Consider the following 26,168-nt stretch of genomic DNA (forward strand, 5'->3'; position numbering starts at 1 on the left):
AGATCTCCTGAGACAATGGAGAATGTGGGAATGCCTGCAGGCAAGTTGCTGTGTTCCTCATGGCCTGAGCCCAGGATCTCTTAGAGGGAATCATCTTCAGTTCTGGAGGCACTTTGGGCACACAAGATCAGAAGGATCCAAAGAATCCATCACCCATAAGGGTGTTGGAGAGTGTCCAAAAGAGGGACACAGAGCTGGGGAAGGCTCTGAGGAGCGGCTGAGGGCACTTGGCTCGTTCAGCTGGAGCACAGGAGACTGAGGGGAGGCTCCTCGGGGGCTGCAGCTCCTCCCCAGGAAAGGCAGAGGGGCAGGGGCTGAGCTCTGCTCTGGGACAGGGACAGGAGGCCAGCAAGGGCTGGAGCTGTGCCAGGGCTTGGCATGGAGCTCAGGGAAAGGTTCTTGCCCCCGAGGCTGCTGGCACTGCCCAGGCTGCCCAGGGAATGGTCCCGGCCCCAAGGCTGCCAGAGCTGCAGGAGCGTTTGGACAGCGCTGCCAGGGTGCTCAGGGTGGGCTTGTTGGGGTGCCTGTGCAGGGACAGGGGCTGGGCTGATGATCCCTGCTCAGGATATTCCAGGAGTCTATGAATGATTCTGTTCTTTCTCAGGACTGCAGTTATCAGCTGTTTCTTGTTGAAAATTGTTGCGGTGCGTTTTGAGGTGGGGGCACCCCGGGGAGGTCCCTGGAGGGCCCCCTAGGCTGTGAGCTGGCTGGCAGCAGCAGGCAGGCAAGGAGACTCCACACGGCTTCTGAGGGTGCTGAGCAGATGAAGGTTTATTTGGGGTCCCAACCCCGGGTACAGCATGGTTACTGAGGGAAAAGGGGGGAAGGGGGAGGGAGGGGGAGCCTCGGGGAGGGAAGGGGCAAGAGGGGGGAAGAGGCTGAGAGAAAGGAAGGGCTCAGACCCAGACTGATCCCCTAGCACAGCTTAAGAGGGGAATTGAAGTGGGCGCGGAATCACATTGGGCCAATGGGATGACAGATGCAGGATGGTTCAGGGCAGGACCACAGGCTTAGAATATACCATACATTTCGGAGGGGTGAGACAGAGCATACCATTTAAATAAAATGGAATACAACAGAAAATAACATACAAGGGGGCCTTAAAGAGAGATTTGATTATTATGGGAGGCTGAGCTGCATGACTGATAACCTGGCAGTCCAAGGTTAATATCAGGGATTGCATGCAGCTCGCTGCACTGCTGCAGTAGGAACAGAATGGGTGGCTGTGCTAGGCAGGGTAACAGTGAGAACTGGTCACCAGAGCATGGCAGATGGACAGTCTGCAGGGAGACACCCCTCTGGCCCCCAGCAGGCACCCCAGCCCCCGGCACCAGCCCCTCTAGGGCATGGACAGGAACTGGGGGGTTCCAGCACACACCAGTGCTGAGAAGGGCACAGGGTTGTGTCCTCCTGCAGCACCTGCTCCTGGCTTCTCCCAGGCCATGCGGGGGGAGCTCCATGCTCCTCCCATGAGCTCTGGGGGAGCAGCAGCGCCAGTGCCCTCCCAAGAGGGGGACGGACACACAACTGGCTTCCCCCCACTCACCTCACAACTCACTGGGAAGAGCAACGGGGATCAGAGACCAGGAATGGCAGAGACACAGACACTCTGTGGGATCGTGGGGCGCCCTACACTAAGGCACAGACCATCTCTGGGGGGGCACAGGAATCCCACACCCTCTGGAGGGGCCAAGAACAACCCCCAGAACCCAAGGGGCTCCCCAAGGACCTGAGGAGCCCCCTTAAGGACCCAAGAACCCCTTCAGGGACCAAGAAACTTCCACTAAGGAGCCCCCCAAAGACCCAAGTACCCCCTTAAGGACTCAGAAGGCCCCTCAGGGACCCAGCAGCCCCGGGCCCGGTGCCCTCCCGGCAGGGACACAGACCCCGGAGCCCAGCCATGACGTCATGTCCCGGCTGTGACGTCAGCGGGGCCGTTGCCATGGCGCCGCGCGCCGCCGCTTCCTGTGTGTATTCGAAGCGGAGGGCGGGGCGCGCTCCCGTCGTGCCCCGCGCGGGGGCGGGGGCGGCCGCCATGTTGTGGAGCGGCGGGGCCGGCGGGTGCTGACGGAGGAGGCGGAGCTGGGCCGGGCCGGGCCGGCTGGTGGCACCGGGACCGGAGCAGGTACGGCCGGGGCAGCGCCCGGGGCACGGTGCGGAGCACGGCTTGGCACGACACGGCGTGGCGAGGCGGGAGGCCTGAGGCAGGATTGGGCCCCGCACTTCCCCCGGGGGCACGGGCCTGTGGGCCGGGCCGGGCTGCGCGGAGGGGCCGGGCCGGGCCGGGCGGGGCTGGGGGTGCCTTGCCTCCTTTAGTCCCTTTCTCCCTCCCTCTCTCCCTCGGCAGCCGGTCACCGAGCAGCCACGCTTCTCTCTCCCCGCCCGTTGCGGCCGGGGATGGCCCCAGTCTGTGCCGGTTCCTGCGGGCCCAGGCGGGCTGCGCCCCGTCACGGCGGGGCCGGTGAGCCCCAACGCTCCGGTGTGTTTGGTAACGGGCATCCAGCTCCTGCAGCCGGGGCCGGGGCTGTGCAAAGCAGCTGGAAGCTCGCGGTGTAAGCCCTTCGCTCCGTCCCTGTGCCCTCGCCCGCTGGGGAAAGACGCAAAAAACCGGATCCTGGTTTAACTCTGGATTCTTGATCAAGTTGATAACACAAACGGTAACAGAGATTTCAGTGGTGTGGATCTGCCAAGCAGCAGCAGAAACTTTGGCCAGCAGGCTGTTGTTTACGTACAGCACGGATGGATGTGCCCCTGCCCACCCGATGGCTCTGGGGTCTGAGGGAGCTGTTGCCGCTGTGTGTTTCATCAGGGTGTTTGTAACCTCTTGTTGACACTTTGCACGTGGGATTTGTATGCAGGATCAGCCTGAGCTGAAGGTTCTCCAGGTGGTGAGAAGGTGCTACTGGGGCAGGGAGGTTTCTCAGGTCACATTGGTGTCACCTGGGGAAGGTGGTGTTGGATTCATGGCATGGGCATGCAGGATTGTTTTGTCTTGATTTGTAGCTCTGTTGAGGGCTTTGTGCCCATTTTCTTGTGAGGTGCTGGTTCTTCCTGCTTGTATTTAATGGTAACATCCCAGTATTTTTGCTGAAGGTTCTTCAGAGAGCAGTTGTGCTGTGAGCAACAAAACCTCATTGCAGAATTGTAGAACCTGAAGGAGCCAACAAAAAAGATGGAGAGACTCTGTACAAGAGCCTGGAGGGACAGGACACAGGGAATGGCTTCCCACTTACAGAAGTCAGGACCGGATGGGCTATTGGGCAGGAATTGTTCCCTGGCAGGGGGGGCAGGCCCTGGCACAGGGTGCCCAGAGCAGCTGTGGCTGCCCCTGGATCCCTGGCAGTGCCCAAGGCCAGGCTGGACAGGGCTGGGAGCAGCCTGGGACAGTGGGAGGTGTCCCTGCCATGGCAGGGGTGGGATGAGATGAGCTTTAAGGTCCCTTCCAACCCAAACCATTGTGGGATTCTATAATTTTGTATTGGTCTGATTTTGGTTTTTTTGATTGTTATAATTAATACAGAAGCAGAGTTTTCTGGGCTGTTGACTGATGCTGTCATGTTTTGTAAATTCTATGGTGTATTTTTGTAGTTTGTCCAGGGGCACCGTTGCATCTTCAGTGCTTTAGGTGTTATGATGAAGCAGAGTTTTGGATGCCTAACCTTTCAGTGAAGCTCTCAGGACAGGGGCTGGTGAATTTTTAATCTTTGCTTATAGTGCACCGACTTCTCCTTTACTGGAAGCCTTACCAGAGTGTGTATCTATAAAACTGCTGCTTTTAGCTGTCTTTACCCACTGGAAGTACAAGATAATTGGACAGCTGTCTTCTGTGGATTTTTTGAAGGGAAACTGAATGTTATTAAAGTCAGTAGCCATATGAAAAATGCTTAGACAGAGAATAGAAACTACTACACAGATGCAAACAAAAAGCCCTGAAGGTTCTGTAAGTTGTTATAAAATGCAGACTCTTTAGGCTTTTCTTGTCCTTTTTTCTGCTTGTAAGTCAGTCCTCTTGGAGTCTGGAGAGACCGACGTGTAAATCCTTAGTAAAAACCTCCCTAAGATTCACTCTCTCCATCCCCACTTCCTTTTTATTAGGCCCCTCCAGGTTCAGTCCTGTGCCCAGTGTTGTTTAACTTGTTCATCAGTGGTTGAATGAAGGGCTTGGTGCCTCCCCAGCTGCTGACACAAAGCAAGAGCAGTGGCCAATCCCCCCCAGAGCTGTGCAGCCCTGCAGAAGGGCCTCGACAGGCTGCAGAGGTGGGCAGGAAGGAACTGTTAGAACTTCAGCAAGAGCAAGTGCAGGATCCTCCACCTGGGGGGAGGAGTGACCCCAGTCCAGGCTGGGGGCTGGAGAGCAGCTGCAGAGAGCCCTGGATGAACAGCAGCCATGTGTCCCGGGGCCAAGGGGCTGTGCTGTGCATGGGGAAGAGCATTGCCAGCAGGCTGAGGGAGGTGATCCTGCCCCTCTGCTTGGCCCTGGTGAGGCACATCTGGAGTGCTGTGTCCATTTCTGGACAGGAGGGACATGGAGCTCCTGGAGTGGGTCCGGTGGATGCTGCAGAGATGCTGAAGGGACTGGAGCAGCTGTCCCTTCAGGAAAGGCTCAGTGAGCTGTGTCTGTTCCGCCTTGAGAGGAGACACAGCTGAGAGAGGAGCTCAGCCCTCATCCTCTCTCTCGGTGTCTGCAGGGAGGGCTCAGAGTAGAGACCAGGCTCTGCTCCGTGGGGCCCAGCAGTGGGACAAGAGGAAGGGGCAGGAGCTGATAGCTGGGAAGTTCCACCTGAGCATGAGGAAGAACTTCCCTGTGCAGTGACTGAGCATTGGAACAGGCTGCCCAGGCAAGGTGTGCAGTCTCCCTCACTGGAGGTATTCCAGAAGTGTCTGGACACAATCCTGTGCCATATGTTCAGGATGACCCTGTTTAAGCAGGGGGGTGGGACCAGATGATCACTGTGTTCCTTCCAACCTGTCCCATCCTGAGATTCCGTGTCACGCTGGGATATGCAGGGCAGTGGTGGTGTCCCCATCCCTGCAGGGACTTAAGAGACATGTGGATCTGGCACTTGGGGGGGCATGGTTAGTGGTGGCCTTGACAGTGCTGGGGGAACAGTTGAACTCTGGTCTTACAGGGCTTTTCCAACCTAAATGATTCTTTGAATCTACGCAGAATAATTAAATAAGTCAATGTCTTTTAGGTGATTACCAAAATAGGTGCCATTATATGCTGGTTGAAAGCAGAACCTTTGTTTCTCCTGTCTGTCCAGTGACTTGTACAAAATGTGTTTGTGTGGGGAAAACTGCCTCCAGGTGAGGGTGGAAACAGAAGTGCTGTGGCTGTAACTGGCCCTCTGTGGAGGCCAGTGACTACCCAGAGCTCAGCTCCTGTATCCAAGGGGAATTCTGGGGGCCAGGCACTGTGGAGAGAACTGTGAGCTTTGATCGGGCCCTGCCTCGTGAGAGGCACGTGTTTGGCACTGGTCATGTCCGGGACTGAGATGAAATCTCAAAGCAGAGCATTGTAAGGTTAGTGCATGACCTTTCCTTGGCAAGAAGTACCTTGGGGGAATCATACCCAGCCCCTTCCCCAGTGCAGGCTTTAGCCTCCAGCCCCTGCAGAAGGGATGGGGTTCTGGGCTGTGCTGCCTGAGCACACGGGGACCAGCAGGAGCCTCTTCCACTGGCAAATGAGCAGCAGAACTTGCTCAGCACTTCGTGTTTCTCAGGCAAGACCTGCTGGGGCTGAACCTGCTCCTCACCCCAGCCCTTGGTGCATCCCTGAGCCAGGTGATGGCCAGCACAGCCCAGGGGTGCAGGTGCTGCTTCACCAGGTGCCTTGGCCAACTACTGCATCTCTGAAACAGGAGTGTTCCTGTTGGTGCCTCTTGTTTGTTTTGCTTTTGTAGCAGGTAAACCTCTTTAAGGAGACTTCCTGTTACTTAGGGTCCTTTTGGCCCATGGGCAAGAGGTACCATCAAAGTGACCCCATGTGTTGTGCTTTGTTTCCCAGTGGAAGGCTTTCTGTGCTGCTGAGGGCTTCATGCTCTATTTTGTATTTCCTGGGAACAAGTGTGTCCCTGTTATTTACAGAGCATCATGGTGAAAAGGTGAAATAATCACCACCTGCAAGCAATAAAAAAGGGGCTTAATAGTGGTGATTTTCTGAGAAATCCCCTGCTGAGTGCGTGGTTGTCATGTCTGCTTGGATAAGCTCTGCACTGCAAAGAGACAATGGTACTCTGCAGTGGGATGTGTATTGAATGAAAACGTCATTTATGAAGGTAAAATAACAACCCTACAATTCTCGTGGCTTATTAAAAACTGGCTGAGGCAGATTTGGAACCCCTCAGCAAGGGGCCTGGCTGCTGTGTGGCTGCATCGGTGGGGTGGCTGCTGCTTCTGATCACTGTAGTTGCTATGACTTGTATTTGAGTTTTAGTTGAAAGGTTGAAAATAGCCTGGTCTTTGGAGTACAGACTTGACTGTCATCTTCTCTTTTTTTTTTCCTTTAGTTGTGGAGAAAAAAGGGATTTAGGAAAAACATCTATGCTGAAAGCAATGGTGATACCTGAGCATCATCTGTGTGAAAGGCAGCAAGAGTCATGTTCATGGGCTTTATGGAGTATCCTCTTCAAGGAGCACTTGCATTTAAGAGCAGCTGTTGTGCATACAGAAATTCTGGTGAAAACCTCTTGGGCTTGTAGTGGTGTACTGACAAGATTTATTAGACATTAGGAAAAAATGGTTCCTTTTGAGGGTGGGCAGGCCCTGGCACAGGGGGCCCAGAGCAGCTGTGGCTGCCCCTGGATCCCTGGCAGTGCCCCAGGCCAGTTTGGCCAGGGATTGCAGCAGCCTGGGGCAGGGGATGAAACAAGATGAGGTTTAAGGTGCCTTCAAGCCCAAACCATTCTGGGATTCTGTGATTAGTGCTGGCAGTGTTTATCTTTGGTAAAGGCCCTCCCAAAGACAGAGATTTTGCTGTTTCCTGAAGGTCTTACAGCCCTGAGTTTCTGCTGGCTCATGATAGTCCAGGCCACAAGCAGAGCTCTGTGTCATGAGCATTGCATCCTTGGCTCCTGCAGGCTTCCTGCAGCCTCGGTCATCAGAGTGCCCTAAATTTTTGTGGTTTGCTAGTCAGAGTTTCTCTGTCATTGTGGTGGGACTGTGCATTGCTTTGGGGCGGTGGACGTGAAGCTTTACCTGAGCTTCTGAAGTTGTCATGGAGAGCTGTGGGAAGTCTTGAAGCTTGTCTGTGAGTGCAGGTGGAGGTACAGAAGGTGAAATGTTTGTCACCTCTCATCTGGATTGCAGGTTGGGCCCGTGTCTGGGAGGAAAGGGGGATGTTTTCTGCCTGTGAGGAAGGAGAGATGTTTTCTGCTGTGGGAAGTGAAGGGAAGCACAGATCACTGTGCATTTCACTTACATCTCCAGCTTCTGTACATCTGTTCCAGACTGGGTGGCTGAGTGCAGGCAGGAGATACAGTCAATGTTTTGGCTCTGCCCTTGAAGCACTCTGCCTTCAAATGAAACTGGAGTTCAGTTTGTGTATTGCTGGTCACTAAGAGTTGGCACTTTTGGAACAGGGGCATTGTAAGGCTGATGGCAGTGAGTGCATAAAGGCATTTCTGAGTGCCCAGTGCAGGAGGTGCTCAGCAAGATGCTTTGGAAAGGCAGAAAAATGTGGAATTTTGCAGGACCTTCAGTGAAGAGCAGTCGCCTACATCTTATGCTCTGAAGAATACTGCTGTGGTGTGATGGCTCTTGCCATAGTCCAGCATCTTGGATTTTGGTGGAATATTGCATTTTCAGGAATGTGAGGCCTAATGGTGAAGATCCCATCTGACACCATAACACTGGAGTAATTTTTTGCTTGTCATTAGTGTGATCTCTGTCATACAAAGCTGTGAATGTGCTTCTCTGATGAGGGCAAGGCAGCAAAGGTTGTCGTTTGTTTTGAAATAAAGCTTTAGCTGCTCCCATTGCATAGGGGTAAATGGCTGATTTTGTAAATGCTTCTCACGCTATACACTAGTAAATTGCTGGGTAACAAATTGTATCCTTGTAACTTTAAAAAGGTAAGTATTGGTAAAACACACAACTTTAACTTTTTGTGGTATTGCTGATTTGAAAGGAGGCCAGTTCCTGAAAAGGTTTGCTTGGTTGGTGTAATGTTCCTGTGGGTTAAATGTGGACAAGTTCTGCTTGAGCTTGGCCAAGCACAGAGTATCTTCCTTGTTCCCAGTGGCTGTCCTGTGAAGCCTTGGCATTCTGAATGCATTCCTAATAGTCTTGACTATTACACAGCTAAAACCTATGGCCTAGCTTTTTTTGTTGGTGGTATTTTTTTCCTCTTTTCCCTTACAGCTTGTTCGAGAGCCTGTAAAGGAATCTATAAGTGGTAATACTCTGCAGTACTCCAGGTTGAGGAGGAGGAGATGCTTACTAAACCAGCCAAAAACATCAACCCTTTGGGGCCGAGTTAGGTTTTTTGTGTGACATGGTCAGTACCTGGAGCTGGCATGAGGAGGGGCAGGACACTGCAGCTGCCAGGGATACAGGAACTGCCACTTCTGCTGCCGGCTGAGGGCTTTGCCTTTTTGATTTGCAAGTATTGTGATCAGGTTTAGTAAAATCAAAAGAGGATGAAAACTTTGGATTTGGGGAAGCAGGACACCTGGGTTTGATTTTAAGCCCTGCTGGTCATGACTTGGAGGACTAGGTACTTGTGTACTTTTCCCCTTCGCGAATGATGGGGTATTCCAGAGAGCTTGGAAACATTCAACACCTGAGTAGTGACATGTTTGTACCTTAAAGCCTCTGCCATTTAATACAGGCCCAAAGAGCAGGTGGCATCTCTGGGTGTGGGTAGGCACCTGCTGATTATAAATTTGGGATATATTTAGGACTTACTAGTAAGAAAAGCTCCAGACAACCTTTTTCAGACTTGAGATGCTTCAAAATAAAACATCAACGTAACATTGATGGTATTTAAGTTACCAAGGCATTCTTTATCACCCTTTGGCCCTACGTAAATTAGGAAATATATTCAGCTTTACATCTACATTTACATTTACATCCTGTCTTTGGTATTCCAAGTCTCTCACTTTCATCAGCACCTCTCGTGTTAAATGCTTTCCCACCCAAATACCTTCCAGAAGAGAAGGTACATGAACAGTTTCTGGAAAAAAAAAGGGTCAGCAATCATCCAGCTCTTGAACTGCTTGAGGACAGCATGTCTGAATTGACAGAACCAACCTGCATCTCTTACACCTCCTTCAGTGTGTGCTGGAGAATCCAAACAGGTACAGCCTGCCTCAAACCACAGAAATAATTTTGCAAAATTACGGCCCTTGTTTCCCTGCCAGGCCTGGTGTTCTGTAGGCTGGCTTATTAAAACCACGTCCATACCAAGAAAAAACACTTTAGTGTTTGAATGCATGAAGGTTGGGTCAATAAAAAGAACAAAAGGCACTTGTTCAGCTCTGTAACTCTGCCTGTAAGTATTGTTCTGAAGGTAATGAGCTGTGAGAGAATCCAGCCAATTCAGAGACAGGACAGAACATGCATGAAAAACATGAAGTCAGAATACAAATTCTTCTCAGAGAATCCAAACCCCTCCACCAAATCCCACCTTTCTTCTCCAAGCATAAACAGCATAATTAGTGACAAAATTTCTGAAGAATATGTAACACATGTAACTCCTCCAGATCTTTTATTTCTTCAACTTAACGGGAACTTCAAGCCCACATATCACAGGCTCACAGAATCATTCTGTCTGGAAAAGCCCTCTAACATCAGCTCAAACCATGCCACATCCACACAAGTGTTAAATCCCTGCAGGGATGGGGATTCCACCACTACCCTGGGCAGCCTGTGCCTGTGTTGGGTCATGCTTTCCTTGAAGAAATTCCTCCTGATGTTCAACCTAAACCTCCCCTAGCACAGCTTGAGGCTGTTTCCTCCTGTCCTGTCCTTTGTTCCCTGGGAGCAGAGCCCGACCCCCACCCTGCTGCACTCTCTTGTCAGGGAGTTGTGGAGAGCAAGAATGTCTCCCCTGAACCTCTTGTTTCTCCAGGCTGAGCTTCCCTTCAACTGTTCCTGGTCGTCCAGCCCCTTGCCCAGCTCCATTCTCTTCTCCAGACATGTTCCAGCCCTCCTGTGAGAGGCTCAGAACTCTTGCCAGGATTCGAGGTGGCCCTCAGCAGTGCCCAGCACACGGGGATGGTCACTGCCCTGGTCCTGCTGGCCACACTGTGGCTCATACAAGCCATGTACCACTGGCTGCCTTGCCCACCTGGGCACACACCAGTTCACGTTCAGCAACTGTCACCAGCACCCCCAAGTCCTTCTGGCAAAGCCTTTTTTACTTGCTTTGGGGGAAATGGACTCGCTTCTCACAGACAAATGTAGAGACAGCAAGAGCATACCACAAACCAGAGGTGCTGCTTGCTCTCTGGGCCTGTGCTAGTGACACAGGTTTAGGGTAAAAGCATGTCACTATTCAGGCGCTGAGCATTCACTGCTGTGTTCTGCCTCTGCGGTCTCTCTGTTGAACAATCTGTGCTGTGTTTCTGAGTGAAAGTTGTAGGTGAAATTTGGGCAGATGGGAACTGAAAAGCTCGATAGTCAAATGTGTTTCAGATGCAGAATTTAAAATGTCTCTTTGCTGTGTAACTGGATCTGGATCTCACGAATACTGTGCTGAGCCATTTTGGGAGGACACTTAAAATGTGTGGTGTTCCCTGGCTGATCACGCTCCTCGTGTGGGTTCTGCAGGCTGAGCTCTCTTACTCATGGTGTTAAACAACAACACCCCAAAAAAAGAAAAGGGGGGAGGGGGAATTTTGTTGAACTGTTTAATTTGAGACACACATTTGGTAGCTTGTGGGTCGGTAAGGGTGGTGGTTAGTAAACTTCAAAATGAGAGAAAGTGTTTGATATGGCATGCACTAATTTTTATTTTCTAAATCTGCTTTATTAATAGCATCACAGACTTTTCTAACTTTTCACTGCAATTATGTCGTCTCTGACTCTTTGCTTCATTTGGTGGAAGCTGATCTCTGTTAAATTTGGGAGCTTTCTCCAGCTTTGATGCTGAAAGAACATATGGGAGTAATGTGTTAAATTGAAAAAGAGAAAAGCTTGTGGGAGGAGGTGGTAGAGGTAAGCAGGTGTGATCAGAACCAGCTTGGCACTGTCTATTTCAGGGATGCTCCTGTAAAAGTGTTGGCATCCTTAATGTTAAGGAAGAAAAGCCTTTCAGCATTTGTAAGAAGTCCAAGTGTTGGTACTGAAAAATGGCATAGCTCAAAGAACCACAGGATCTCCTGAGCTGGAAGGGACCCTCAGCAAACCCACTCAGAACCTTCCAGTCCTTGCCCCCAAGTCACTTACAAAGGCATTTGAGAGAACTGGCTGTAAGATGGAGCCCTGTGGAACCCCAGTGGTCACCACCTTGATGTCACCCCATTTCCTGTAATTTTCTGAGGTGCAAGGCCATCAGCTCTGCAGTATGGAGTCTGTGTGCTTTGCCTTGTTTTCAAGCTTATTTCACAAAGTATTGTAAAACTTCATCACATCTTACTGAGCTGCAGCGTGTACTGCTGGCCCCCTTGTAGCTTGGTAACTTGCCCCCAGTTTTTAACTGCAAGCCCTGGGCCCGGCTGTGGTTCCTGGAGGCAGCCTTTTCCCAGGAGGGAGCGGGAGGCAGTGCAGGGCTGTCCCTGAGTGGGGCACTGTGCAGCTGCTGCCTGGGCAGCCTCCTCCCAGCACAGCTTTGTGTGCAGTTGCCTCCAGGATTTTACCACAAGTTTGTATCTTGAGGCGCCTCCATTTGTGCAGCTGGGACTCTGGCCAGGTGCCATAAATGTTTATGCAATAACAGGAATGAAGATCCCTTTATGTTCTGCACAGCCTCCAGATGCCTGTGTGTTGTGGGGATTTGCTTATGTGTTAGCTGCACCTTTGCCTTTGGACATGTTTATCTTGGGTTGAAAGACCAACTTGATGTCTCCTGTGGTGTTTTTGTGCCCATGTCAGCTGTGGACAAGGCACACAAGGTGTGTGATGGGTAAGGCTGGACCCTGGGGTGTTGTTCTCTGCCCTTGGGGCTTGGCAAGGGCTGTGACTGTGTATTCTCTCACAAGTGCCAGCTCATTTATTTTTTATTCATGCACATGTTAATTTACCAGGCAAATCTCAGCTATGAAGCAGCCCTGTCCTAAAATATGTGCTTAAATGATGTTAACATTGCTTATAGACTGTATAGCTATATGAGTGAGCAAGCTTTGTGCCAGCCAGGAGGAGTATTTGGGATAGTGCTGGCATCAGACATGGAATGTTCACTGGGATAACTAGATCCCTAGTGTGTTCCTCCAGTGGGTGCTGTTAAAAATCTTCAGTACTTCTGACATGGCTAAAAGTATCCCACCTTCAGCACTGCTCCTGTGCCCCTGACCTGAGCAGTGGGACTGGCTGTAGTGGGATCACAGAATCCCACAGTGTTTTGGGTTGGAAATGACCTTAAAGCCCATCTCATTCCACCCCCTGCCATGGGCAGGGACGTCTTCAGTACACCAGGTCGCTCCAAGCCCAGTGCAACCTGGCCTTGAACACTTTTATGAATGGGGCAGCCACACCTCTCTTTGCAACTGGTGCCAGTGCCTGGACAGGACAGGCTGCAGGTGCCTGGATTTTTCATGCTCATGTCCTGAAGGATTGCCAAATTCTGCTGCAGGGCCCAGGGGCAGTCCCTGCTCCAGGTGGGGTGGGGACTGGCTGAGGTCCTGTCGGACACAAAACACCAGCTGCCTGCATTCTTCAGTGTCACACAAGTTTGGCACCAATGCTCTGGTGGAAAAGTGGTCTCAAGTTCAAAGAACAGGCTTAGGAGACTTTGCAGAGGCTGTTTCGGCAGGGAGGAATGTAACATTTTGTTGTTCTTCTCTTGTTTGTTGCAGCACACTAGTTACTGCTTGGACTTCGCAAACATAAATTCCTGAGCCGGCTGATCTCTCCAGCCAGCTTCCCACCATGGATCAGGACTATGAGAGACGTCTCCTACGCCAAATCAACATACAGAATGAGAACACAATGCCTTGTGTGAGTGCAGATGGGCTCAGGCTCACTGTTATGTTGTCTGTGACACTTGCGACTGTTTTCCTTGAGATTTTGAAAGACCTGGCACCTCCTCAAAGCAAACCACAGTCTTTTGTTGGGTTGTGAGCAGGTGTGAACTCCTCAGCTGTTCTATGAATACCCAAATAGCTTGACTTTAAGAGAGCTTTTGAATATATAACCTCAGTTCAGGTTGCAAAAAGGGGTGAAGGTATTTTTGTGGAGTTCAGTAATACCTTTTTAATACATAATCTCAGCAACTACACATATAACATAAAAAATTGAGGGCTAACAAACTAACCAACTCTAAGGCTTGACAAGAGTTAAGTTCAGTGTCTTTTTTTCTTTAATTCAGGTAGCAGAGATGAGAAGAACCTTGACACCTTCCAATTCTCCAATGTCTTCTCCTAGTAAGCATGGTGATAGATTCATTCCCTCAAGAGCTGGGGCCAACTGGAGCATCAACTTCCACAGAATAAATGTAAGTTTTGCTCCCTTCTCCTACAGCTCAGCCTTGGAACTGAGGAAGTGGTACCTCTTGTTTTGGCTGGCATGATTGCTCTGCTTACCTTCTGCACCATGCTCTTCTTCTGCCCCAGAAGAGTTCCACTGAGTGTGTGTCCTCAAACCATATGCTCCCTGCATTTGCTATTTCACCATATACCCTGAGGTTTCTGTGTGGTGATGGCATGTTTCTCCTTTTCAGGAAAATGAAAAATCACCGAGCCAAAACAGAAAAGCGAAGGATGCTACATCAGACACTGGCAAAGGTGAGACCACCCTTCTACTGCTTGGCAGTGCTCAGAGCTCTTATTGCAAGCTGCTGGGGAAGTGGAGGCCGTGCTGGCACTTTCATGCTTATGCCAAAACTCATGCTGGTGTTTTGGGAAATGCCCACATAATGAGTGAGTGCCAGGTCACTGCTGTTGGTGGGTGTCTGGAGGCAAGAGGCTGTCTCTATGCCTTGGTTTATTGTGTCATGAAATCACTTTCCTGATGGAGTGGAAGGAGGGGAAACTTGCTACTAATCCTGATTCTAAATGGGGGCCCCAGGTTTATTAAGAGACTCTGTGAGAGTACAGGTTGTAGAATCCCAGACTGGTTTGAGTTGGAAGGGACTTTAAAGCCTATCTGCTTTCACTCCCTGCCATGGGCAGGGACACCTTCCACTATCCCAGGTGGCTCCAAGCCCTGTCCAGCCTGGCCTTGGACACTCCCAGCGATCCAGGAACTCCAGCAGCCCCAGCTGCTCTGGGCACCCTGTGCCAGGGCCTGCCTACCCTCCCAGGGAACAATTCCTGCCCAATATCCCATCCATCCCTGCCCTCTGGCAGTTGAAACCATTCCCCCTTGTCCTGTCCCTCCAGGCTCTTGTCCCAAGTCCTTCTTCAGCTCTCCTGGAACTCCTTTAGGCCCTGCAAGGGGCTCTGAGGTCTCCCTGGAGCCTTCCCTTCTCCAGGTCAGGCACACATGATCCTGACACTCCCTGCTGTTCCTGCTCTGAGCTCTCTGCTCAGTGCCTGTTTGGGTTTACAGATGGCCTTGCCTACTCTGCCTTGCTGAAGAATGAACTCTTGGGAGCAGGGATCGAGAAGGTGCAGGACCCCCAGACAGAGGACAGGAGGCTGCAGCCATCCACCCCAGAGAAGAAATCTCTCTTCACTGTAAGTTGGTTGCTTGCATTAGCACCAGTGGAGGTTGTGTGTGTGGCACAGAACAGAGCACAGGGCTCTGCCAGGCTGCTTGTGCAGTCACTTGGTGTTGGGGCTTGGCTGAGATAAGCTGTTGAGAGCAAATGTGATGGCCTGCAAAGGGAGCCTGAGTCTGCAGCAAGCAGTGTGCTTCCTGTGTTTGTGCTGGCAGGAAAGCTGGGTGGAGCCAGGCGTTTTGGACAGTGTGGTGAGTGGCCAAATCAGGCTTTTGGACTTGAGTGTTGCTGAGGGGTTTTTTATGGTTTTGGAGCACCTGGGAAAGGAAAAAACTGGTTGTTGGAATTAGCTTGGCACCAGTAAATGTTGGGAGTGATGCCCCAGGCCTCGGGCATACCAGGGTCCTCACAAGATGTTTCTTTATGCAGTACTCACTCAGCACAAAACGCTCCAGCCCAGATGATGGCAATGAGGTCTCACCCTATTCCCTGTCTCCTGTCAGCAACAAAAGGTAACACTGATCCTCTGCAAACTAAAAGAAGGGGAGGGCTGGGACAGAAGGGACAGAGGGTTCAGTGGGGTTCTCTAGGACTTCTGTCTAAAATTCTAAAATAAATGTGAATTGGGTTTGGAAATCTGGAGAAATAGTAAATAAAACAGTCAATTTCTAAGAATTTATTCATGTGCCCAACCTGTCTATGTGCTTGACATGTCTTGGTCAGCTCTCAGTAATCAGTTTACCTTTCTGCTTCATAGCTCCTTTGTAGAAGCAGAACCTAATTCCTTCCAGTCTTGCTGCTGGAAAAGAGTTGTGCAGCCTTTTTGTGTCTGCATTTCTGTAGAAACTTCAGAGTGCTCTATAAAGAGTGGCTGCACCTGTGCCTCCCATCTGCTGTGATGTGCAGATTCCTGTAGTTGTTTTTCTGTCTGTTTTTGTAAACAGTCAGAAGCTGCTAAGATCACCTCGAAAACCAACTCGGAAAATCTCCAAGATTCCTTTTAAAGTGCTGGATGCTCCAGAGCTGCAGGATGACTTCTACCTGAACCTGGTGGACTGGTCCTCTCTTAACGTCCTCAGCGTTGGCCTTGGGACTTGTGTTTATCTGTGGAGTGCTTGTACGAGTCAGGTAAATGGTCATGAGTATCTGAGGATTGAATTGCCCATTGATGTGGGGTTTTTCCAGCATTCCAGGGCTATGGAATGTGCTGTGTGAGGGCTTCAGCACTTGTCACGCTCTATCCCCAGCACAGCTCTGGTTTGTGAGACAGCCAGTGGTGCTGTGTGACAAAGCCACGTTTCTTACCCCGTTCTTCTCTCTGAAGGTAACGCGGCTGTGTGACCTCTCTGTGGAAGGCGATTCCGTGACGTCCGTGGGCTGGTCAGAGCGGGTCAGTATGACACTGTCAGCAAGGACAGCTGAGACATGGGTCATGCAGTCATTGTCATCACAGCTGTAGTTAACTCCCTGAGCTGATTTTTCTCTGCTAAAAGAGAGGGGATAGAGAGCAGCCTCTTGTATCTTGAGGTTCTGGAGGCGTTCCTAAGAGGAGTGGGAGGGAGAAGAAGCCAGTTTGCTTCTTCAGCTCTTGACAATGAAATGTTACAATAAATATATTCCAGACAGGCTGCTTGGGCCTCTCAGTAGGGAAAAACTTGTAAGATGGAAGAACTCTGGATGCTTTCCATCTTGTGGGATTTATGTCAAGTCTTCTCAACTTTTTTTTGACTGTTTTCTGACTGTACTTCCTGGCTGTACTGATCCTGGCTCTCTGTTTGTGCAGGGGAACTTGGTGGCCGTTGGCACGCACAAGGGCTTTGTACAAATCTGGGATGCAGCTGCAGGAAAGAAGCTCTCCATGCTGGAGGGACACACAGCCAGAGTTGGTAAGGAGTGGGGAAACAGAGGCTTCTAAGGGGTCTCTCCTTCCTGATTGGAACTTTGTTAGCCAGGGATCTGCTGGAAATAGAGAACTCAGAATGCCAGGATTGATACTTATTCCCTGCTGTCCTCTTGAGCAGGTTCAAAATATTATCATCTCATAACTCTGGTGTTCTGATCTGGGTGTGATGGTGGTGGGGTGTTGCAGCAGGTGTTTCCTACTTGCTTGAGGCTTTTTGGGTTTGGTTACAAAATCTCTTCACTGCTGCTGGCTTCCAGTTTCAGCCCTTCTGGCAGCTTCCTATTGAGATTTCCATTTCCCTTTTTTGGAGGACTGTTTTTTTTTTACTTGGAGATGTTGTGAATCTAAGCTCTGGGGTGAGATTTGGAAAACCCATGCACATTCGAAGATCTCTTGCTGTGCTTTACTGTACTGTGAAGTGAGGTTGGTAATACCTGCAGTCTGTTCAGGGAACCTCTATTTGTGCCCTGATCTAGGACCCCAGAGAGTGGATGTAAGGGAGTTCTGTAAGGAGTGGTTTGAAGTTTGTTAGGATTTTTTTTTAAAACCCTGGCAGCTCTGATGGCTGCATTTTGCTTACTAGCTGCAGCAGGACTGGAAGGGTTGGACTTGATAACATGGCCAGCAGGACCAGGGCAGTGACCATCCCTTTGTGCTGAGCACTGCTGAGGTCCCACCTCAAATCCTGGAGTCAGTTTTAGATCTCTCACAACAAGAAAGACACTGAGGGACTGGAGCATGTCCGTGGAAGGGAACAGAGCTGGGTAAGAGACTGAAGCACCAGAAGCAACTGAGGGAGCTGTAGGGACTCAACCTGGAGAAAAGGAGGCTCAGGGGGGCCTTCTGGCTCTGCACAGCTCCCTGACAGGAGGGTGGAGCCAGGTAGGGGTCAGGCTGTGCTCCCAGGGATGAGAGGACATGCCCTCGAGCTGTGCTAGAGGAGCTTAAGATTGGCTATTGGGAAAATTTCTTCACAGAAAGGGTTACAAATCATTGGAATTGGCTGCCTAGGGCAGTGGTGGAGTCACCATCCCTGAAAAGTGTGTGAAAGACGTGGGGATGTGGCTCTCAAGGACATGGTTTGGTGATGAATGTGGTGCTGAGTTGAGGGTTGGACTTGGTGACCTTAGAGGTCCTTTGCAGCCTCAGTGGCTCCTAGAGCAGCCTCTGAAGCGCTGCCCCGTTGCAGGTGCCTTGGCGTGGAACGCGGACCAGCTGTCGTCGGGGAGCCGGGACAGGATGATCCTGCAGCGGGACATCCGCACCCCGCCCCTGCAGTCTGAGCGGCGGCTCCAGGGACACAGGCAGGAGGTCTGCGGGCTCAAATGGTCCACGGACCACCAGCTCCTGGCCTCTGGAGGAAACGATAATAAGGTACATTCCTTCCAGGGGGTCGTGGTTGAAATGTCACACCCGCTTTCTTTCTAGGGCATGGGGAAATGTTGTCAGGTTGCACCAGGGGCGGTTCAGGTTGAATGTTGTTGTATCGCTGGAGGTGTTCAAGGCCAGGCTGGACAGGATGTGCAGCAACCTGGTCTAGTGGAAGGTGTTCCTGACCATTGCAGGGGATGGAACTAGATGGGCTTTGAGGTCCCCTCCAACCCAAACCATTGTATGATTCTAAGATTAGGGAAAAATTTCTTCACTGAAAGAGTGGTTAAGCATTGGAACAGGCTGCCCAGGGCAGTGGGGGAGTTGCCATTCCTGGAATTGTTCAAAAAACAAGTGGATAGGGCACTTTGCAATATGGTTTACTGGGCACTGTGGGATTAGGTCAAAGGTTGGACTTGATCTTAAAGGTCTTTTCCAACCTTAATGGTTCAGTGATTCTTTAAGGATGTTTGGCCTCTCTGAAAAGGACTTTTGTTTTGGTTGTTGGACTATGACCAAACAAAAATCATGTTAAGCTTCTACTCAGTCTTCTCTTCCTAATAAAATGAAAAAGGCAAATTTAATTTTGCTTTTGTATTTGGCTAATTAAATCTATAGCTTGGCTCAGGGGGTTGAGTTCAACAAAGCCACTGCTAAGCTGCCCTTCCTGGCTTTGTTTGGGTAGTGTATGGTCACGTTTGTTGCAGTAATGTTTGTGTGCAGCAGGAAGCTGAGGTAGAGCTCTGCGAGTTCTCATACCTGTAGCATAGGCTTGCAGCTCACTGAGCACCATATGGGAGAAGCATCTGTCACAAAAAAGCGGGTTCCAAGCCCTTTGGAGTGGGTTGCTAGGTAGGGAATGTGCCCAGTGCCTGTGTGACAGCATGGTTGGACCGAGTTCCTCCTGCTCAGAATAACTCCTAATGAACTGAGCAGATTTCTGGCTGTATTCTGGAATGATACAGCCTGAAAGGCAACAGCAGGGTCTGAGGCCCCCTTCAGTGATGCCATTTCTTTAGATTTATTCCCTTACCTTAGGGCCTGTTCCTGCCACATGGCCTTGGGGTAGGACAACTCCTCACCTGAGTGTGGTGTCAGGGTGGTTGTGACTGCCCCATCCCTGGAAGTGTTCGAGGCCAGGTCGGATAGGGCTAAGAGCAACCTGGTCTACTAAAAGGTGTCTCTGTCCTTAGCAGGGATTTAAACTGAATGAGCTTTAACCAACGCAAGCCATTCCATGATTCTGTGAAGTGCAGAGTGGAGCTGTGCATGTCTGAGCAGAGCTGTGGGAAGTCAGCTTGTTGCCCAATTGTCCTCATCAGTCCCATTGTGCCTTGTGGGTGCAATGGACACATGACTGAGGCACAAGTTTGATCATGTCTCTTCTCTCTGCCAGCTCCTTGTCTGGAATCACTCCAGCCTGAGTCCTGTCCAGCAATACACAGAGCACCTGGCAGCAGTCAAAGCCATCGCCTGGTCCCCACACCAGCACGGGCTGCTGGCCTCAGGTGGGGGCACGGCCGACCGCTGCATCCGCTTCTGGAACACGCTCACGGGGCAGCCCCTGCAGTGCATCGACACCGGGTCCCAGGTGTGCAACCTGGCCTGGTCCAAACACGCCAACGAGCTGGTGAGTCCTGCCCTGTGCTGGCTGAGCGTGAGCCAGGTGTACCCAGGTGGGCAAGGAGGCCAAGGGCATCCTGGCTTGTACCAGCAAGGGTGTTGCCAGCAGGACCAGGGAAGTGACTGGCCGCCTGTTCTGGGCACTGCTGAGGCACCTCAAGTGCTGGGGTCAGTTTTGGGCCCCTCACAACAAGAAAGACAGTGAGGGGTTGGAGCATGTCTGGAGAAGGAACAGAGCTAGAGAAGTGGCTGGAGCACAAGACTGATGAGGGACAGCTGAGGGGGCTCCAGCCTGGAAAGAAAGAGCCTCAGGGGGGACCTTCTCTCCCTCTGACAGGAGGGTGGAGCCAGGTGGAAATTCAGGCTTTTCTTCCAGGTAACAGGTGACAGCATAAGAAAAAATGGCCTCAAGTTGCACCCGGGGAGGGTTAGATTGGATATTGGGAAAATTTCTTAATGGTGGTCAGGCACTGAAATGGGCTGCCCAGAGCAGTGGTGTAGTCTGATGGACTTGGTGATCTTGGAGGTCTTTTCCAGCCTTAGCAATTGCATGATTCTATGATGCATGTTCCCCTCTCCCCTTTCAGGTGAGCACCCATGGATACTCCCAGAACCAGATCCTCGTCTGGAAATACCCCTCGCTAACTCAAGTAGCAAAGCTCACAGGGCACTCTTACCGAGTCCTGTACCTGGTGAGTGATGGCCGTGGCTCTAGCTGCTCAGCTGGCTGTAGGTGTGCTCAGCTGGCACCCAAAGCAGCAGTGCCAGTGGCACCATAAGCTGCCTGGGCGGGAATGTGAGCGCTCCCCATGAGCAGTGGAAAACTCCATCGCATTTTTGTGCCTGCAAGGGACACTTGGATTTGCTGCTATGGAAATGTGAGGCTTTGTTAATGATAGCAAAGCCTGCCAAACTCTCCTGAGGAAACATCTGAGTTTTCTTCTAAGAAAACTCTTCTGAGCCTGGAGAAGAGAAGGCTCCAGGGAGACCTTCCAGTGCCTAAGAGGCTCCAGGAGAGCTGGAGAGGGACTTTGGAAAAGGATCTGGAGTAGCAGGACAAGGGAGATGGCTTCAGACATCCACAGGACAGGGTTAGATGGGATATTGGGAAGAAATTCTTCCTGGGAGGGTGGGCAGGCCCTGGCACAGGGTGCCCAGAGCAGCTGTGGCTGCCCCTGGATCCCTGGGAGTGTCCAAGGCCAGGTTGGCCAGGGCTTGGAGCCACCTGGGATAGTGGAAGGGAGAGGAACGAGATGAGCTTTAAGATCCCTTCCAACCCAAGGCATTCTGGGATTCTGTGATTTTCTGAAACACAAGGTTCTCCCCTTGCTCTCAGAAGACTTTCACACCTCTTCACTGATGACTCCTGCCCAGGGAATTAAACATTTGTTGCAGATAATCCTGATCCATCTCATATCTGCTGTTACTGTTACATGGGGGTGTCAGCAGTTCACAACAGAGTTGACAAATGCTGATAATGTTTTGGGAGGTAGATCCCAATGTAATCACTCAATACAGGTAGAAAATCCAGTTATGTCATCTTCTTGCCTTCAGGCAGGTTGATAATCCTGGGAGGAACAGCCTCAATTACGCATGGCTTGGATTTCTTAACACAAGTACTCTTTCCACAACACTCCCCCCATGTGTTCCACAGCTGCACCATAAGGTGCCAGTGCCCAAATTGCACCTGAGGCTGCATGAGGCACCTGGAAGCAGAGATAGCTGGCTTCTCACCACGAGTCAGAAGGACAGTTAAATCTCTCCTGCATTCCAACAAAGTCTTGTTTTCAGTCTCAAAAATGTGGCAGGTGCTAAAGGTTGTTGTCTTGTCCTTAGGCAATGTCCCCTGATGGGGAGGCCATTGTCACAGGAGCTGGAGACGAAACCTTACGCTTCTGGAACGTCTTCAGTAAAACTCGCTCGACGAAGGTAAGGCCAGGCCTGGGGCAGCTGCCTGGGGCAGCTCAGGCCACGTTGGCTCTGCTCTGCTGCCTCCTCCCTGATCCCTTCCTGCAGATCAAGGGCTGAGGCAGTGAAGGATTCAACTTTGTTGAGATTTAAGTGAAAGGTCGCCCTGTGTGCCCAAGGCTGGTGTGACACAACATCCCTCTCCAGGCTGGTCCAGGGCTGCTGAGCAGAGCAGCTGAGCCCTCGGGTGACAGCAGGCTGGGAGACCTGGGGGTGTCCAGCTGGACAAGAGAAGGCTCCAGGGAGACCTCAGAGCCCCTTGCAGGGCCTGAAGGGGCTCCAGGAGAGCTGGAGAGGGACTTTAGACCAGGGCCTGGAGGGGCAGGACAAGGGTAAATGGCTTCCCACTGCCAGAGGACAGGGTTAGATGGGATATTGGGCAAGAATTGTTCCCTGTGAGGGTGGGCAGGCCCTGGCACAGGGTGCCCAGAGCAGCTGGGGCAGCCCCTGGATCCCTGGAAGTATTCCAGGCCAGGCTGGATGGGGCTTGGAGCAACCCATGACAGAGGGTGGAAGGTGATGAACTTTAAGGCCCCTTGAGGCCCAAACCATTCTATGATTCCATGATTATCCCCTGCCTCTTAACAAAACTGTTTAAAATGGGGCTTTGGATGAAAATGGGCTCATGGATTGTGCCAGTGACGACTCGGCATCACCAAAAGCAGATTGTGTCTGATGCTCTGAGAGCTTTCTTGGGTGCCTGGCAGAGGGATTTGGAGGAGGGGGCTGGGGCAAGCTGGCACTGCTCCTGGGGGTCCCCCAGTTCTTGCCATCTCTGGAGTACAGCTGCCTGCAGAGTGCTGGGAGTTGCACTCTGGCCAGCTGCCAGATGTTACCAACTGGAGGAAACCCATGGGAATATTTATGGTGTTGGACTTTGATTTGTGAGCTGGAATCATGCCCTGAGCTAGAGATACCAGATTAAAAACAAACCAGCCCAGAAGCAGGTGAGTAACAGCTATTTACCCCCTGCTTTGTCTTCCCTTGCCAGGAGTCTGTATCTGTGCTCAACCTCTTCACCAGGATACGATAAACCCCCTCCCTGTGCCCCGGGAACCTACAGCCTGACATTCCAGGATCAGACCACTCCCTCGGCCTGCATGGACCTCCGGAGCCCAGCCAAGGGGAGGGAGAGCCGTGGGACTGCAGGAGGACCCAGCTCATTAAATATGTGCTTGTGACCCACAGGGCTGGGCAGTATTTGGGATGGGGTGGGGAGGGGAGGGAACTGCCAAAGGTTACCGGATTCATCCTTCATAAAGGGAAACGGGTACAAGAGAAATGTTAACCCAGCATCCTCCAGCCGTCAGGATGGTACTGGGGAGGACTCGTGTGACATGGACCATTGAGACTGGACCCAGGCCATCCCCACTGCCACGGTGTGCCTCCTGCGAGAGAGGAGCATATCCTTGCTGCTGTGGGAAGGGGTTTCACGTGCTGCTCTGTGTCCCAGAGTGGCATCTCTGGAGGCAGGAGCCAGCCAGACTGGGCCGGTACAGCTGGTGCGAGGGGCACAGCTCCAGGCTGGGCATCTAAGGGCTTTGTTCATAGCCTGGCATCCCCATTCCAGGAAGAAACTGGAGAACTGCCTATTTTCCTTTTTTTTCTTTATTTTTCCCCCCAGACAGGTACTGTAGTACTTGACATGATCATTCCATAAGACAGCTTGATTTTTTTGGGCATGCTTGACAGCTGCCTCCGAACAAACACGCTTTGGGGCTGTAGACTTCGGAGGAGACTTGAAAAAACTTCACCTCTAAGGGAGAAGATTTGGGAAGTTCTGCAGTTGCTATTTCATGTTCGGGGCTGATCCTGGGAGTTACCAGAGAGCAGAAGCAAGGACTTTATAAAAAAAGAAACCCACCCAACCACCTGTGCATGTGGAGCTTCCTTTGGTGCTGCTGTATGGGTGCCTTGCTCTGGAGTCTCCCTGAGGCCAAAAGCATTTGGGATGTGTTTGAGAAAAAAAAATAAATCCTAAAGATCTGATTTTTGGGGTGAGCAGGGCCTCTTCTGGCTGGAAGAGGGGTTCTCCTGAAGCAGGGCTGCAGCGCTGCTTTTTTGTTATTTCCAAGTCCCACGTAGGGCCCTGCTGTTGAGTTTTGGTGTGTGGTTTGGGGTTTTTAGGTTGTGTGGGATGAGAGTTCTGGCTGGTGTTGGAGCCCATGGGGTGTAACATAAATGTTCTTTGTGTGTGTGTGGTGCTTTTAATTTAAGAGAAGCTGTGAGGCTGCACAGCGTGTTCCATCTGACCTGTGCCTGCCCTGCCCAGGCCCTGCCTGCCTCCTGCCCTCTCCCAGCGTTGCTTCCTGTTCCCATGTGGAATTCCCTGGCTGTGTATATAGACTTGTCTTCTCTGTGTAGATTGCATAGGTAATGCTTTCCCTTTCTTTTTTTTTCTTTGTTGTTTTGTCTGCTCTCCCTTCTTTCTCTAAAACCAGATGGTAGGAATATGATGCCTGTCCCCAGTACCACCAGTATCCTTAGGGTGAGCCAAGGTGTGAGAAGGCCAATACAGCCTTGACCACGTGTGCCATCACGCCAGTGCCTGGATCAGGCTGGTGGTGCTGTCCCTGTGTCACACATACTGGGAGTCACTGGTGAGGAGCTGGTGCTGGGAGCCCCCTGGCAGCTCCGAGTCTCCCAGGCCCACAGGCCACTTTGTCATCTCACAGTCTCACTCCCCACCAAAATGGAATTTCCATGGAGTTTCTGAAACACTGTTTGAGTGCAACTGCTTTAGTGCAGCTCTGGCCGTGGGATGTGAGGCATGGTTTGAAGTTGCCCCCCGGCCCGTCTTGTGTTGTTTGTTCCACTTGTGGGCACTGTTCCACATCACCGTGGGTTGGGAGCACCCCAAAGCACCCAGCAGGTGTTGAGTAGGATCTTTCAGCTGGGGAATGGGTTTGAAGTAAAGGGTGATCTGTAGGAAGAGGTGGTCTGTTGTGGGTATCGTCACCTGGGGAAAGGGCTGTTCAGGGGGCTGGGGAGGCTGGTGGCTGTGCTCTGGCTTTTCCTGTTGTGGATTGCCTCCTGCTAAATGGCACTGTGCAGACACCCAGGACACACTGCTTTCTCCTCTGGGAGGGTGTAGGTGCTTGGGCTGGGGGCACACAGGAGGTCTCAGCCCAATTTGGAGCAGGAGGGAACAAGACACCCAACTGGAGTGTATGGTTGGGCTCCCCAGTGCACTGGGGCTCACAGGAGTGTAATTGCCTCTCCCCCTGTGATGGGGGAACTTCCTTAAGGAGTCCCAGAAGATGCTGGGGGGAGTGGCAGTGATGTGGGGTGGGCAGTGCCAGGTGGGCATTGCAGCTGCTGCCTAGTGTTCCCAGCTGCAGAGCAGGGATAGCTCTTCATTGCTCTGTCCCCTACCACTGTCCCTTCTTGCCAAGGACTTTCCCAGACTGCATCTTGTGTCTGCATCTTGCTTTTCTGTCTGCCTTGGTAGGTTGGCTCGTGGTGTCTTCTCTTACTGCACTTGGCAGGGAGGCTGGTGATTGCCAGGCCAGGGCTGTTCTGTGTTGGTGACAGAGCATGGCAGGAACAGGCTGCTCCCCCTGACCTTGCTGTCAGCCCGGTACCGCCGCCTTCTCTGCCCCGCTGCCAGGCAGGGGCTCTCGGTTGTATCCGTGTGGAGGTGGGTGTGTGCAAGTGTCTCAGGGTTGCTACTGTTACTGTCACCGGCTGCTCAAGAGAGAAAAGGGCAGAGCTGAGGTGATGTGTCAGTGTGTGTGACCCGTGGGCACAGGGTCCTCCCAGAGCTGGGTGACAAAGTCTGTGGCATCATTGTATCCCAGGTGTCATGTGATGGAAAACAAACGTGGAGCACGCTGTAACTTTTTCATGTAAAGCAATTGAACTGGCATTAAACAGGTTGTGAATTTACTGGGATTGGTCTCCATGGCTCCACTTTGCTTCTCCACAGCAAAGGGTGCAGCAAGTCACCAGAGTCCTCACCCTACATCTGCAGGGTACCAGTTTTATTGGCACAGATCTCACCTGCAGTTTATTGCTCCCAGCTTCCCGCTCCTGTTTGCTTTCCTGCTGTTGGGAAAGGGCACAGCCCCCATCCCTGCCCTGCCATGTGCCCCTTGACATGGCAGGAAGGAGGAAAAGGGGTCCCTGGCCTGGCACAGCCCCTCCTTGCTGGGGTATAGCTGCAGTGAGGCTGGGGGTGCAGAGCCCCTCGGTCCTGCTGGTCCTGCTGTCTCCATGCAGGTGGGACCCTCACAGGGGGGGCAGCCCCTCCCTGGGCACCTCTCCAGTGGAGTACAGCCCTGTGCCTTGTTCCAGCCTTTGGGAGGGACATGGAACCCTGGCAGCTCCCTCCCCCACTGACGTGTCTGATGCTGTGGGGACCAGGCCTGCTGCTGGAAGACCCCCCCGGGCTGGGTGGTGTGGGGCAGAGCTGCTCCATGGGGCTGAGCAGCAGGATGGGGGAGAGGGAGGATCCCTGACCTTGGCATCTCCCACTGCTGCTGTCCCAGGCACGGAGCCGAACTGTGGGTCTGAGCAAGGGATGGCCCAGGAAATGGCATA

The 26,168-nt window shown here is 51.8% G+C and overlaps 1 protein-coding gene across 1 annotated transcript; it reads left to right on the forward strand.

The window, feature by feature from the left end:
- The first annotated feature begins 1,993 nt into the window (after positions 1-1,993).
- FZR1 (fizzy and cell division cycle 20 related 1) lies at positions 1,994-25,653 on the forward strand. Its single transcript, XM_041422819.1, has 14 exons — positions 1,994-2,125; positions 12,957-13,098; positions 13,469-13,594; positions 13,820-13,883; positions 14,650-14,777; positions 15,191-15,273; positions 15,706-15,889; positions 16,086-16,151; positions 16,545-16,647; positions 17,854-18,038; positions 19,432-19,665; positions 20,246-20,350; positions 21,495-21,587; positions 22,618-25,653. The coding sequence occupies exons 2-14, from the start codon at positions 13,030-13,032 to the stop codon at positions 22,657-22,659; spliced, it is 1,482 nt and encodes a 493-aa protein (XP_041278753.1). The 5' UTR covers positions 1,994-2,125; positions 12,957-13,029; the 3' UTR covers positions 22,660-25,653.
- The last annotated feature ends 515 nt before the right edge of the window (positions 25,654-26,168 follow it).

The sequence above is a fragment of the Onychostruthus taczanowskii genome, unplaced genomic scaffold (genome assembly GCF_017590055.1).
Source record: "Onychostruthus taczanowskii isolate IOZ18803 unplaced genomic scaffold, ASM1759005v1 scaffold110, whole genome shotgun sequence".
Lineage (NCBI taxonomy): Eukaryota > Metazoa > Chordata > Aves > Passeriformes > Passeridae > Onychostruthus > Onychostruthus taczanowskii.

Bases quoted from the DNA above. Each gene is read 5' to 3' on its own strand.
- FZR1 (XM_041422819.1), top strand. From the start codon at position 13,030: ATGGATCAGGACTATGAGAGACGTCTCCTACGCCAAATCAACATACAG. The intron at 13,884-14,649 runs GTGAGACCACCC...TTGGGTTTACAG, and splicing joins TACATCAGACACTGGCAAAG to ATGGCCTTGCCTACTCTGCC. The intron at 20,351-21,494 runs GTGAGTGATGGC...TCTTGTCCTTAG, and splicing joins CTTACCGAGTCCTGTACCTG to GCAATGTCCCCTGATGGGGA.